This window comes from Typopeltis vanoorti, chromosome 5 (assembly GCF_054136105.1).
Source record: "Typopeltis vanoorti isolate ZY-2024b chromosome 5, IOZ_Tvanoo_1.0, whole genome shotgun sequence".
Taxonomy (NCBI): domain Eukaryota; kingdom Metazoa; phylum Arthropoda; class Arachnida; order Uropygi; family Thelyphonidae; genus Typopeltis; species Typopeltis vanoorti.
In genome coordinates this window covers 2991834-3008086 of record NC_143553.1, presented here as the reverse complement: position 1 = coordinate 3008086, position 16253 = coordinate 2991834, and the positions used below count along the sequence as shown (strand labels likewise).

The 16253-nt window shown below is 36.3% G+C and overlaps 1 protein-coding gene across 2 annotated transcripts in view; it reads left to right on the top strand.

Moving 5' to 3' along the window:
- LOC150106190 (uncharacterized) overlaps positions 1-16253 on the top strand; it is a 303918-nt gene that overhangs the window by 266227 nt on the left and 21438 nt on the right. For both annotated transcript variants that reach the window (XM_090393027.1, XM_090393028.1), the window contains 2 exons: positions 1818-1956; positions 10321-10483. In XM_090393027.1, the coding sequence (XP_090249153.1) occupies positions 1818-1956; positions 10321-10483 (302 nt within the window). The remainder of the gene's footprint in view (positions 1-1817; positions 1957-10320; positions 10484-16253) is intronic.

The following is a 16253-nucleotide window of genomic DNA, read 5'->3' as shown; positions in this document are numbered from 1 at the left end:
CTAGGTTCGATTCCTGTCCATGACTTGAGGAAGATATCTTTATCTTCCTTATGCCATGGATGGGAATATACCTTTATCTGGTCTCTTTTGACTAAAGATGATTAGCCAGTCTCATGTGGAGGTAGAGAGTTTTTTTCACCCAGAAACTCAAGTTTTTCATCCCTCAGAACAAGCAAACCAGCCCATGAACACACACACACGCACTGATCTCCAGTCATAAAATACATACTCAATCCCTCATTAGGAGGGCTCAATCAGTCCTCAGGGATGGTGGAGAAATAGGGGGGAACCCCTTAAGAATAAATAAATTGGTGTATTATGTTTCTTGCTGTATTTTACCATCATACGATAAATAATAATACCCCATCTGTTTATTGCAAACCTATTTTCAGTGGCCATTACATTGTCATGATTCAGCATTCTATCCTTCTGAAAATACGGCTGTCATCAAAATTTTGCTGTATAAATCTCATATTGTTTGTTTAAGGATCTCAAACTAGAACTTGAAACATGTAATATGTTGTTCAGCAAAATGCCTTCTTCCTGCAAAAGATTCGGTGCATTCTTAACTTACAGGCCTATTTTGAAGAATTCTGAACCTGTACGGAGAGGTCCAATTCCTTATGTTGCAGGAATCTCTAAACCAGTTATGATGATCACCTAGAATCCATATTTTTTCTGGTCAGCAAATTCTTTGTTACCTTCTACCAAGGATAAGTGGTATCCCTTTTATGTATTTGCAAAGTTTCTGGTGATCGGCATCATTTACTTTGGCCAAACAGAACATTCTGTTGAGAAAAGACTATAGGCACATATATCATCATCTTATTATCATCTATAATAAGCTGCAGAGGTCTGGTCTAACACAACATAGGTTTGCGCTGAATACAGAATCTTTTGATTTAAGACCTGTCTACTGTTCAAATTTAAGTGTTAAAAGAGAATGCTGAATGAAGAACCTACATCACCCCAACTTTGAACTGTAATGGCTGTCTTTCTCCTTTACCTAAAATTTGGGAGAGATGAGATGATGCAGTAGTGATTCAGGACTTTTTTAACACTAGTTGTTTTTTGTTTTTTAATTACATCTCACAGTCTGTTGTACTGTATTACATAAGTGTTCATCATGTATCTTTTGAAAATTGAAATCCGTTGTTGTTATTCTACCTTGTTTGAATTACAAGCGGCATTAAAGACTCAATGACATTGCCAAATTAAGCCTTCACAAATTTCAGTTCTCATATTTAAGACATAAAATAGAGAAAGGTCTAAGAGAAATGGAGATAGACTAATTTGGGTTTTTGTTACAAGGAAAATGATGGGGAAAGAGAGAAAGATTAGGAGTTTGGAAAAGCTGAAATAGTGAGAAAAGAAGAAATAGGTTATATATATATATATAAAACCTATCTTGCATTTAACCTATTTAAAATAGGTTAAATGCAAGAGCTGTATAAAGACTGTTTTCTTGTTGTATATGGTAATGTTTATTTGTAAATGTGCACCTCACCCACAAAAAGTTCTAATCATACCATTACCATTTGCAATACAAAGTATCATTTTGCTTAAGAAATACATTTGTTCACACAAGAGGGTCTGTAGTAATGCATTACTGCATGCCATGTTAAACCAGATCGCAAAAGCCCTTAACATGTTCTACAAAAGTTATTTTCAGTATTTTTGTAGGTAATTGATCTAGATTTGCACAGAAAGTATGCAGTAAAGTTGAATGTAGATTATAGATAACAGTTGCAAAATATTTTTGTTCATGATTTTTATTTTTTGAATTATATTTCTAAATGCAACACCTTAATTTGCAGGAAGAAGATGCAGACCTTCCTACTTTTCCATTAGTTCCTGCAGATAAAGTATTGTATTCTTCTGATTTAGAAGATGAGTGGCGCAAAACAAGTCAGCCATTTGATGTGCAAGTTCCTAAGAAGTGCAGGATGAAATACAGTAAGTAATATAAGATTAAGAATAGGTGGGAGCAGAAGAGGAGTGTATCTAATAAATTACATATTTTGTGTGTGTGTACATGCAGCATGCATATTATGCGACTCCCACCCATGAAAAGTTTCTGTAAACCTATAGTACATTAATACTGTGGGTGGGCTTACACACACACACACTGACCCCATATACGAGAGGTTACAAAACCTATAACACATCAGTGTGATGTGTGGGTAAGTGATTAGCACATTCATGCCAGGATGTGTTTTGTGCTGTAGTAGTGCAACATAAGGCTTGACACAATCCAGCATGAATGCATTATGGAGAAAGAAGTAATCTCTTGACAAATTTCTTAAACAGCTGGGGTTGTATTATTGGAAAAGGCTGTTCTGAAGAACAGATATAGATTGAATGAAGGAAGATGATGAAACATTGGTATTGATATGTCTGGAGTTGGACTATAGTGATGTTGATCAGTGGTTGCTCAATGTTTTTCATGATTGTCAGAAAGTGGAGGAATGGTAGTGACCAGTTCAGTAGAGCAGTGCGCATGAACATACCCATAAAAAAGTCATAATGCAGAAACAGAGTACCTATGGGAAAGTGACTGAAGAGAATCTATATTTGAGATGAATCACCACATAAGCAAATTGCTCTCTACTGTACACACTCCAGAATTCTTACAAGGGTTTTGGGTATACCACCCCAAATGTTACAGCAATTTTATGAGTTTAGTTGGATTTGAGATACATAGTGTTAGGAGTTAAGTGAGAGAGAATTAGTTTTTTGTATAAAAAAGAATACCCATTTTTTAGAGGGTGGGGTGGCTATTGATGTGTTAGATTTATGCTGGGATAAACTTCTTATGAACGTTAGCTCAAGAAGTTAAAATGAAAGAATATTGGAACATTATCAAAAGTAAGAGGGAGGAGGAAATGAAGTAGGATCTTTCTTGCAGGTAATAAGATAGGACTATGTTTTGATAGGATTGAAATTCAGCCAGTTGTCTTCACCTGACTTAGTGAGCAGATCAGTGTTTAAGATATTAGTTTTAGGAGATTTTGAAGCCTTAATCATTGGTGTGCTACAAGGTTTCTCAAAAGAAATAGAGAAATGGAGAGTACTATCATCAGAATAGAATGACTATGAATAGGATTTGAAGTCTGTGTCAAGGAGAGCAGGTGAGTGAGGTAAAGGTGAAAGTGCATAAGCGAGAGTACAGAACCCTGGGGTAATCTTGCAATTGGAAGCCACCCACACATGACAGTGACCAAAGAGGAGGGTAGGAACAAGGCCTTGATGTTAGACATGATCCAATGCATTTGAGATATCAAGAGCAACATGGTTTTCTCCAAATCTTTCCATGACTTATATCCAAAGGTGGATAAGGTTAGAGAGGAGGTCTGCTGTAGAATGAGAATGGCAAAATCCCTATTAGTGATCACTAATGAATAGATTGGTCTCCTGGTGGTGAAGAAGCTGGTTGTTAATACTTTCCATGACTAGATAGTTTCTAGTATTGAGACCATATGTTTTAAGATAAGAAACTAGTTTAATAAAATATAACCCTTCAAGTTTCTTAAGTTGTCAGAGTTATATCGTCAGTAGCAAAAGTTGCACAGAAAAGAGACCAGAAATAATTAATTACACATATTAGATGTTATCAAGAACTTCACAATTCTTACATATAAATTAAACTTAATTACTGTATATGTGTTGGAACAATGCTAGTTACTGCTGTCATGTTCTGTAACATTGTGCATATCATATCCTAGATCCGTGGCAGCAAAATTTTTCAAATGAAAGCAGACCAAACTTGGTATAGGATTAAGCCTTGATTTTTTTTACATTGTGTGGGGGGAGATCTGCAGCATTTCAGACGCTTCCTTGAACTTTCTTATAAAACAATCATGATCAATATAAGACATTTTTGTTTGCTGCCAAATTACTTAATGGCCTGTGTTGTCAGTTTGATGACTTATGAAACTTGTAGGGTTATACATAGTGAAGAATTTATAGAGACACAACTCACGTGTTAGAATAAATTCTTCACTATGAATGCTGACCACCGTGTAAACTAAAAGAAAGAATTATAGGGTTATATTTTATTAAACTTGTTATTTATCTTAAATCCTAGTCTCAATACCAGGAGCCATCTACAGAACTGCTGAACCACAGAAACTTATGCATTCATTTTTCCATGACTTTTGAAAATACTGAGGTGAGAGGAATGCAACAGTAGTTGGATGGTTGGATAAAGCCTTGCTTTCCTCTGGTTAGTAGATTCCAGATGAATATTCCAGCTTATAAGTAATATAAAAATGAATTTAAAAAAAGAAACAGATTGCATGCTGAGAAAGACTGGCTGGGTTGTCTGCTTATCTTTTGGTTAAAGATCAGCAGACAAAAGCATTAAGATTTACAAAATTCCAAATGAGATAATTAAATAGAAGAATGATATAAAGCAGGGTAAAGAACAATATCGAAAACTAAGGAACAAGATTAAGATAAAAGCAAAGGAAAACTGGATAGAAGAAATATGTAAAGAAGGTGAATATAAATTAAAAGCAAGAAGAGCTGACGAGGCATATTGAATAATTGCTGTGTATACCTATAATCCCAAAACATAAAGCAAAGTAGTGTGTGACAAAAATGTAAAATTATTTATTCATAAAATTACAAAGAAATAGCAGAGAGAGAGAGAGAGAGAGATGGAAGGAATATCTTGAAGACTAATATAATGGAGAAAATAAGAATAGTGAAACCAGAACATGAAGTTGAGAGAGAAAGTCTTGGACCAGAGATACCAGATGAAAAAATTAAAAGGGCAATTAATGAAATACCTAACTGGAAAACTATTGGAACCGATGAGAAGCTTCTATCTTAGTGTATACCGCAAGTCCACTCATATAGGTGTTGGAAGTTTTTTTCCTCGGTCCTGAAGATACTTCAGGTGCAAACTTTGTTTGCTTACACTTGGATAAAGGATTAAACTAAATTTATTATAGTCTAACCAAGTGGGAAAAAACCTCCAACATCTTTCTCTAATCCAGAGTAATTTAATAATAAGGTGAGACACCTTTTGGCAACTCGTATAAGTAAATATGACTTCTTCATTACTTCCACCTTAGTATCACCACCTTTGGGTCTGGCTCCCACTGACAAGACCTCAATAAAGGTTGAAACCGGTCTGGGTAGTGGTCCTTCCCTTAATGCATAGCATTTATATACATGTCCACAAGCATTTATATACATGTCCAGCATATCTTGTGGACATTATATACATGTCCACAAGATATGCTGCTTTGCATTATGGGAGATACTAAGACAAGTGATGAGAGCTTAGTCCACCTTTACCACGAGTTGACTCAGTCCTGAAGATCCTTCATGCACAAACTTTGTTTGCTTACACTTGGATAAAGGATTAAACTTAATTTATTACACTCATACAGGTCATTACCTACATTCATCCTCTTTGCACCATTACACATACGTTAAAGAAAAGGGCGATCTCTGTTACAAGATGTAGACAAACTAAAGGAAGAATCACATTCTCTACTCCAACTACTTGTGAGCAGCATATGTTACAAAGAATACTATTCTCTAATCCTCCTGCATAACCTAATCCCAGCCTTCTCTTCAGAACTTGTTTTCATCCTGTATGTTGGTAGACTTTCTCTCAAGATTGCTACTCAAATTTCATGATGTTAGAGCCCATTTTGACTTATGAGAGCTATTACATTCACCTAAAAGACCAACAGTTTTGACAAACAAACATCCTAGGATTTATAATTTTAATTATTATAAATGGCCTTAATTCACCCCATAAATCAATTTCATCTTAAATCATATATTTTTATGTTTCACTTTCAAGGCCTTTACATTCATTTTGTATCCTTTACAATTTTTATGTTCTGGTTTCTTCTCTTCTTCTTCGTAACATGGATTTTAGGCCAGGTGGCCTGTTCCGGTCTCATGGCATCTCTTCCAATTTTTCCCGCTTGTTTTATATCCGTATAATATTTTTGGTAGTGTGCTGTTGTCCATTTGTTTTAAATATTCTATCCAATTTTTGTTTATATTGTCTTATGGGATTGTGAAATTTCTTCATTTGTTTTATGGTCCTTGGTATATCCAGCTGTTTTTCTGAGAAATTTCTTCTGTTTGAATCCATTTTTCATCTTTCCTTTTTATGGTCCATGTTTCACTTCTGTATAGCAAAGTTAGTTTTGACAAGACATCATATAGTATGATTCTAGTGTGTTTTTGTAAATGGATGGCTTAAATATATTACTTATTATGTTATTTATTTTGTCAAAGTTTCATATTTTAGTGTCTCTCTTTTCCTTCTTCGTATGGTAAATCACATCCAGTATTTGAAAGTATTTTCTTGTTCTAATATTTTATTATCTATCACTATTTTACTTTTTATTGGTTTTTCTCCTTTGAATGCCATTAGTTTTTTTTTTTTCTTTAGATATTTTCATATTATATTGTTTTGAGATATCATTTAATGATCTTTGTAAATTATCTTCTGATATAGCTAATATTATATTTGATTATCTGCAAATAGTAGTATATCTATCTACATTTGTGGGTTATTTGTATACTAAATGGGTTATACTGTTTCCAGATTGTTATAATTATATATATATATATATATATATATATATATATATATATATATATATTGAAAATCAGAGGTGAGAGAGTTCTTTTAATATTTTTCATTTTTAAATTTTACAAGTTCTATAGTGTATTTACTAATCATATCACATCATTCATTACATGATTTATTCTCATCTTTTAATAGTTTCCTATTATTTTTACACTTTTAGTAAGTCATTGATAAGTAAGGCATTGATATATATAGCAGGAAGAGAGTTGGTGAGAGGACAGAATCTTATGGAACCTCAGCATTAGTTGAATGGTGGGAAGATAAGAAACCATCCACCACCACACGTAGTGTGCATCCATATAGAAAGCTTGCAATCCAACTACAGAAGTCCCAGAACAGACCAGATGATGATAGTTTGCCTATGATCACTTCATTAAATTTTTATTTTATTTTTAATAATAAAAAAAATAGCATCCAGGAATGTGTTAGCAGAGCTAATCTCAGGTGGTATGGTCACTTAAATGGGAGAGGAAAGATTAGCAAAAACAAGTGTTCTCTGTCAGGTTGGCAGGAAAAAGACCAAGAGGAAGACCATTTTACCATATCAATCCACCAAGATATAGGTGGATTGATATGGTAAAATGTGCCTTAGAAGGTAGAAATATAAGATCTGATAATGTTGGAGTCTTGACAGGCAACAGACTGATTTGGAGGAAAATTGTAGATAGGAAGTTAGTAATGATGTAAATTTTTCATGTGGTACTATCATATCCTGTACCCATTGAGGGTACATGTCAGGAATTCGGTGGTGATGGGAAAAAAAAAAATAGAGCTACATTAAAAGACACATTTTTATCTTTGGTGCTCCATAACATAAAGCTTTGCTTATATTTTTATATAAAAGATTTGTAGTATGATATAAATAGATTGGCAGAATGAGCAATGTAGAATGGATATCAGTTTAATGTAACAAAGTGTAAGGTTATGCATTTGGGGGTGGAGGAGGAGGATTACCAGCTGTATACTATATTAATGGAACTGTACTCCAGGAATTTGGAGAACGTTAGTTGATGCTTAGAGGATGTATTATAAAAGTGGTTAAAAAAACGCATCAGATTACTTGGTTATTGAACAATACCTTGACAAGCAGAGATAAGCAGGTTATTATACCTCTTCATAGGGCCTTGTAAGATCCTATCTTACTGTGCAAAGGTCTGCTCACTGGATTTCTTGGGTATGAGTAGGAGGTGGAGAAGATCTAGAAGCACTGTGACCAAGTTGGTGGTAGGTGTATGGAATACAACTCAGGAGAATAGGTTGAAGATTTGTGGGTGTACAATGGTGGTCTGAAAAGTTCTCAGCCTCGATCATAGATGGCAACACTATCAGCAAGATTTTTTATCCAAGTTAGTTGGTTATCTGTCATAAAAGTTGTGTAGTGAATAGAAGCGTGCCCATAAAAGTTTATGGGCACGCTTCTCCTTTGTTTTGGACAATTAAGAATGGGCTGCCGAGTTTAAACGTGGTCGTACCAGCTTTTGAAGATGATCCACGTGAAGGATATCCAAAAAGTGTAACAACACCAGAAATCATTGATTCGGTGCACGATATGGTATTGGATGACCGGCAAGTCAAAAGTGTGTGAAATTGCTGAGACTATAGGCATTTCAAAAGAACATCGGATATATTTTGCATGAAGAATTGCAAAATGAAAAAGCTTTGCGCAAGATGGGTGCCGCCCTTGCTCACAGCAGACCAAAAATGCACTCACATGAAAATCTCTGAACAGTGCTTAGAGTTTTTAACAAGTATAAAACTGATTTTGTGCATCGATTTATTACTATGGATGAGACTTGGATTCACCATTACCCACCAGAATCCAAACAGCAAAACAGTGGACAGAATCCAGTTGTTCAGCACCAAAGAAGACAGAGTCGGTTCCATCAGCAGGAAAGGTCATGGCATCAGTGTTTTGGGATGCTAAAGGCATTTTGTTTATTAATTATCTTGATAAGGTTAAAACAATTACCTGGGAATATTATTCTGATCTTTTAACCTGGCTAGATGAAAAAATTCCAAAGAAAAGACCCAGTTTGCAGAAGAAAAAAAAATCATCTTTCATTAAGACAATGCACCTGCCACAAAAGTGTGTTGGCAATGGGAAAATTATGGGATCTGCACTATGAATTGTTGGAACATCCACCCTATTCCCCAGATTTGGCTTCCTCTGACTTCTGTCTCTTCCCAAAACTAAACCTCTTCCTCACTGGTCAGAATTTTTCTTCGAGTCAAATGATATTGTAGCTGTAGAGGGGTATTTTGCAGATCTTACTGAGAATCACTACAGGAATGGGGTAATGGCACTGGAATAATTGTATTAGTCTGAAGGGAGATTATGTTGAAAAATAACTTTGAAATTATAAATTGCTTTTTCACTTTTAGCCCGAGATCTTTTCAGCCCACCCTCATATAATGCTATGCATTATGGGTACCCAGACCGGTTTCAACCTTTATTGAGGTCTTTTCAGTAGGAGCCAGACCGAAAAGTGATACAAAGGTTGAAGTTATGCAAAAGTCATATTTTTATATACTAGTTGTCAAAAGGTGTGACACCTTATTATTAAATTGTTCTTGATTTGAGAAAGTTGTTGGAATTTTTTTCACTTGGTTATACTATAAATTAAAGATACTACGAAATTATATACTTGGTTTAATCCTTTATCCAAGTGTAAGCAAACAAAGTTTGCGCCTTATTATAAATATAAAGTGGTGAATGAATGATTGGAATGGGTTGTCAGATTCTGTTGTAAAGTGCTTTAAAAAGTCAGTGAATGCATTCAAGGAGAGGTATGAGAGAAGATTGTATGGATCTCCTGTGATGAGTTTTCAGACTCGAGGGAGGTTCTCTTCAATAATTATGAATAAAAATCCTGTAACATAAATTAAATTGTTTGTTTTGACGAGTGTACCAAAAAAAAATAATAATAATAATAAAGTTGCATTAATGGTAAGAAACAGCTGTGGGTTTCCATGCGGACTAGAATATGAATTTTACATCACATTTTGCATCTCCTGATTGTTTATTGACTGTAAAATTTAGAAAATGTTTTCTTCAATTTATAAGCTGATAAAATACTTCTGTTTGTTGATAACCCAAACTAAAAAATAAGTTTTGTTATATGTTTTCTTCTTCTTCTTTGAGTGCCATCTCCTTTCGGAGGTCAGCAACCACCTTGGTAAATTTTGAGCAATCCTGAGCCCACTCTGAACAGTCCCTCAGAGCTCATGCCAGTTCATTGTCTGATGTCAATGTTATATATCAATAACATTAAATAAAATTATAACAGCTGCTTTGGAAATGCTTGAGTAGTTAACCTCCTTAAAATATGTATGCTAAGAGAGACTTTTCTCTCTTTGGATTTACTGTAAGAAGAGTTGATTGTATTGCCGCCTGTTATAACAAATATTGCTGTAGCTTGATTATATTATTTTTAACAATTTAAAAATTCTTTCACTGTTTGGAGAGATGTATTAAGCACATTCATTGATCTTCTCTTACATGATCAGTTAACTATTTTAAATTGCTTTTGATGTGTTAGTTAAATACATCTCTAGAAAAGCAACAAAACCTCTGCTTCAGATTGGATTTTATGTTGATATCTTGAATTCGTGAATATTTTACAATATAATATGAAATGAACACCAGTTTCTCAAGTTTTATATTTTTTGAACTGTAATCATTTTATTTCTAGAATCACCTCCTCAGAAACGACCTTGCAGTTTTTATCTTGAAGGAAATTGTCGCCGCAGTGATTGTAGATTTTCTCATGATTTAGCAAGTATCACATGCCGTTTTTGGGAAGAAGGTTCATGTTTTAAGGGCATTACCTGCCCATTTTTACATGGATATATAAAGTAAGAAAGTCTTTGTTTATTTGCTTTAGCTTAAATTGATATGCAGGATTTCTGCTTTTATCTTCTTCTTCTTTCGCTATGCCTTATCCCATGTTAAACGGGGTTGGCGTTCACATCTTTAATCTTCTTCTTCCAGATTCTCCAGTCCAGGGCATCTTCCCGACTCCATCCTTTCTCCCTAAGATCCTCTGCCACCTTATCCCTCCATCTGAATTTGAGCCTGCCTCTTTTCCTCTTTCCCTCCACCTCCATACGCTCCACTCGTTTACCAACATACTCCTCTCTATGTGACTGAGCCACCTCAGCCTGCTTTCTTGTACCTTCTTACCGATCGTCCCTCTGATGTAGTCATTCCTTATCCTGTCCTTCTTTGTCACACCACTCATCCATCTCAACATCTGCATCTTCGTCACCTCTCCATCTTCCTCTCCTGTGCCTTTGTTATTGGCCACGTCTCCGTGCCATGGAGCATTGCTGGCCTCACCACCATCTGCTACAGCTTTCCTTTCATCTTACAACTCACTCTCTTGTTGCTCATCTTCCTCCAGTTCATCCAGCCGCATGTTATTCGGTGCTTTTTCCTCATCCAGGTCACCATTCCTCTTGACGACTGACCCAAGGTACTTGAATTTCTTCTCTGAAGTTAACCTTTCACCCTGGAGTCGTATGATCATATCCTCGTCATTCCCCGTTGACATATATTCGATCTTTACCCGGTTAATTTTCATGCCTCTCTCCTCCAATACCTTTCTCCACTCTTCCAGAGTCTTTTCAAGCTTCTCTCTGGATGATTCGCAGAGAACAATATCATCAGCAAACATCATACTCCCTGACGCCTCCTTCTTGACGTCTTTCACTAGTACATCCATGACCAGATCAAAGAGGTAGGGGCTCAGAGTTGATCCCTGATTGAGCCTATGACAATGGGGAACCCCTCTGTCATTCCGACACTAGACCTGACCTGAGTTTTCACCAACCTTGCATACTTTTCTGATACCCCCCCCCCCCTTTCTTCCTCATACACCTCCATATCTCTTGTCTGGCCACTCTGTCGTACACCTTTTCCGGGTCTGTAAACACCATATGTAGCTCCGCCTGCATCTGCCTATATTTCTCCATCAATTGGCTTAGCGCAAATATTGCATCTGTTGTCCCGCTTCCTGGCATAAATCCAAACTGCTCTTCACCAATTTTTGTTTCCCCGCAGTATCCTTCCTTCAATTACTCTTTCCCATATCTTCAACGTGTGTGACATCAGCTTAATCCTTCTATAGTTGCCACAATCTTGAACATCTCCTTTTCCTTTGTAGATTGGGACGAGAATGCTTTGCCTCCATTCCTGTGGTATCTTTTCCTGTTGGGCTATTTTCCTCATCAGATTCCATAACATGTCTACGCCCTCACAGCCCAAGCTTCTCCACACTTCTCCAGGTATCTGGTCTGCCCCCACAGCTTTTCCATTCTTCGTTTTTCTCAGTGCCCAATACACTTCTTCTCTGCTTATGTCCTGCACCAATCCTTCATTTGTCTCTCCATCCTCACACCTCTCTCTTAGATTCTCCTCATTTAGTAGATTACGAAAATATTCTAGCCATTACTAATTATATGAAGAGCCAAAGGCTTCAATTCGGCAACATGAACTTATTTAAGTTAAGGGATATTACATCCCATATTGTTTCCCATGATATCCCTTAACTTAAATAAGTTCATGTCGCCAAATTGAAGCCTTTGGCTCTTCATAAAGGGTGTCCCAAAATTCACACAAGATTTAAATTTAGCACCATTTGTGCGGTAAAGTGTTGCCAACGAGAGGAAAAAAAGACAGCGTGACAGCTGACAGTTCAGGGTTATTAAAAATGGATCGCTACACGAAAGAACAATGCATTTTCATTGTTAATCAGTATTTTAAAAATAATGAAGGTTTGGCAGCTACAGTTCGCAATTTTCGTACAAAATATGGTCGGAATAGTGATTTAACTTCATCAACTGTGAAAAGATTAATTAAAAAATTCAAGGAAACTGGATCAATTAGTGATCTTATGTACCCTGGCCGTCCTTCAACAAGTCGTTCAACAGAAAACATCGAAGCAGTTCGTGAGAGTGTTGTCGAGAGTCCAGGAACATCAATTCGGCACCATGGTCTTGAATTGGGCATTTCGAGAAGCTCTCTACAGCATATTCTCACGAAAGATTTGCATCTTTATGCTTACAAAGTTCAATTGACTCAAGAACTGAAGCCTACTGACCATACACAGCAAAGAGAGTTCATTGAATGGATTATGGAACAACAAGTGGATGCTTATTTTTCGAACAAAATCATCTTCAGCGATGAGGCCTCATTTTCATCTTGATGGCTTCGTTAATCGACAAAATTGTCGCATTTGGGGTTCAGAAAATCCACGAGTGATTGTTGAGAAACAAATGCATCCACAATGTGTCACTGTTTGGTGCAGATTTTGGGCTGGAGGCAACATCGGTCCATTCTTCTTCGAAAATGCGGCTGGTAAGGCAATAACAGTTAATGGTGCTCGCTATCGCGACATAATAATCTAGTTTTTTTGTGCCTAAATTGCAAGATATGGATGTGGATGACGTGGTTTCAACAAGACGGTGCCACATGCCACACAGCCCGAGAAACAATTCAATTACTGCATGAGTCATTTCCTGGTCGTGTAATTTCCCGTTTTGGTGATTAGAATTGGCCGCCCAGATCATGTGACTTAACGCCATTGGACTTTTTTCTTTGGGGTTTTTTGAAGTCTAAGGTTTATGCCAACAAGCCCACGACCACCCACGCCTTGAAGGAGGAAATTGAGCACTGTATCAACGAAATTCAGCCACATTTATGCAAAACGGTCATGGAAAATTTCGACAAAAGAGTGCGTATGTGCCAGCAAAGCCGTGGAGGCCATTTACCCGATATGCTATTCCATGCATAACCCTATACTGTATACTTTATGAATCAATAAGAAATTACAATTTTTAATTAAAAACCTGTGTTTTCTATCAAAATTACTTCTTGCGTGAATTCTGGGACACCCTGTATAATTAGTAATTTGGTAGGACACCTTCTTGGCAATTCTCATAGTAGGGTATGTAAGTTCTGTTCGCTACAAACTTGGTATTAACTAGGTCTACCTACTCACTGATGAGACCTCAATAAAGGTTGAAACCAGACTGGTTTCAAAGGGAAGAGAAAAAATGAAAGAGTTTGAGAACAGGAACAAAACCTTGGAGATTCAATGGCAAACTCTGAAGAAAACATTGATTGATTCTGCCAGAGAGGCATGTGGTGAGGTTGTGTGCAAGGATAAAAAAATCAGAACTCCCTGGTGGACACAGGAAGTTAAAGAGGCAGTGAAGGAAAAGAAGAAAGCATATCAAAAGTTCCTGGCAAATAAGTCAGCTTTTACTCTTACAGAATACAGAGACAAATGTAAGAAAGCTAAACAGTGTGTAAAACTAGCTAAACAAAAGTCATGGGAGGACTTTGGCAAGAATATAGAAAATAAATATCAAGAAGGTGGCAAAATATTCTGGAGGTTGTTGAAGAAACTTAGGAATGGAGGAAAGAGTGCTGTAAAAGGAGTTAGAGATGATAAAGGTGACATGAAAACAGGAGAAAAAGATATCCTTGAAGTATGGAGTAATTACTTTGAAAAACTGCTAAATGAAACGAGCAGTGATGACAGCACAGTGATAAAAAACACTGACCAGGCATGCAGTCAGGAATACATATCCATACTTGAAGTAGAAAAAGGCAGCAGGAGTAGATGATATTTGACCAGAAATGCTGAAGTATGGTGGTATAAAAGTCTTACAGTAGCTGCACTGCATAGTTCAGAAAGCCTGGACAGAGGGACGAATTCCCGATGATTGGAGTAGAGCTCTCATAGTACCCATATATAAAAAGGGAAATAAAACTGAATGTGAGAATTACAGAGGTATTTCCCTACCGAGTGTTCCTGGCAAGATCTATGCAAGTATAGTTGAGAAACAGTTGAGAAGAATTGTGGAAGAAAAGCTTGGTGAAGAACAAGCTGGATTCAGGCCAAACAGAGGCTGTCAGGATCAGATCTTCACTTTACGACAAATAGTCGAGAAAGCATGGGAATATAACAAAGATCTGTATTTAAGCTTTGTCGATTGGAAAAGGCATATGATAAGCTGCCAAGAGAGAAACTATTCAATACGCTGCAGTTATATGGTGTCAATGGGGCATTATATCAAGCAATACTTAGTGTTTATTTGAGTTGTAAGTCAGCAGTTAGAATTGAAGGAAGTACAGGAAGATGGTTTAATGTTAAATCTGGTGTGAGACAAGGATGTACATTATCCCCTCTGTTATTCATTATCTATATGGATCACATTATGAAGAAAAGTGGTATTAAACTTGATATCAAAATTGGAGATGTTAATGTCAGCTCTTTGCTTTATGCGGATGATGTTATACTTCTAAATAAATCCACTACAAGTCTGTAAGATTCTCTGACTAAATTGAATAGCTGTTGTAATAGATATGCTATGAAGGTCAGCAATAAAAAGACAATGAAAATTGGTAGAATCATTGAAAATGTCAACTGTGTTGTGAATGGAGAACCTGTGGAACAAGTAAAACATTTCAGCTACTTAGGCACAATTTTTACTGAAGATGGTAAATTGAATATAGAAATAGACAACAGAATCAGCAAAGCTGGTGTGGTGGGAGGTCAATTGAATAAATTCACATGGAATAAGAGAGAAATAAGTCGGAACACTAAATTAGCTGTATACAAGACAGTGTTCAAACCAGTTTTAACTTATGGATCTGAGAGCTTGGTCAGAAGTAAAACACTTGACCAAAGACTAGAGACCGCAGATATGAGAGTCCTGAGAAAGATTAGAGGCGTGAACAGATAGCATCAATGGCAATATCATATTAAAAATGAGGATATTAGAAAAGAACTTGACATTGTCAGCATCCAGGAATGCATTAGCAGAGCTAATCTCAGGTGGTATGGTCACTTAAATAGAATGGGAGAGGAAAGATTAGCAAAACAAGTGTTCTCTGCCAGGTTGGCAGGAAAACGACCCAGAGGAAGACCAAGATATAGGTGGATTGATACAGTACAAAGTGCCTTAGACGATAGAAATATAAGATCTGACAATGTTGGAGTCTTGACAAGTAACAGACTAATTTGGAGGAAAATTGTAGATAGGAAGTTAGTAATGATGTAATTTTTTCATGTAGTACTGTCATATCCTGTACATCCCTTGAGGGTACATGGCAGGAATTTGATGATGATGACTTAATCGTGTAGTGCTTTCATAGTAACCTGAACATCCTTTGGATGTACATATCAGGAAATTCATCATGATGATTTTTGAAAGATTCAGTTTTTGGATAGAAGATGCTAGATTTTAGATTAGCTGCTTGGTTTAAATCTGTGTACTTATTTTTATGCAACAATAAATATTAGTACAAAAGTTAGGGGTTTCCAAATGAATGTTGAATGTTTCCAAAAATTGATATCTTATGTACACACACACAACACACACACGCATATTTCTTTTTCTCCAAAATATTGAAGTCGGGAATGACTATAGAAGACTTTCTATGATTTAGGGGGAGAACTGGTTCCGAGGACGATTGGACTTTACAAATTATCTGGTGAATAACGTCAGCTAATTTGTCCATAAACCAAAGTAGCCACTTTCTTCCAACTTGAGCAGGCTAGCATTATGCAGTCTTAACTTGAAAACGGGTTGTATACAATTAAAATGGTTATGA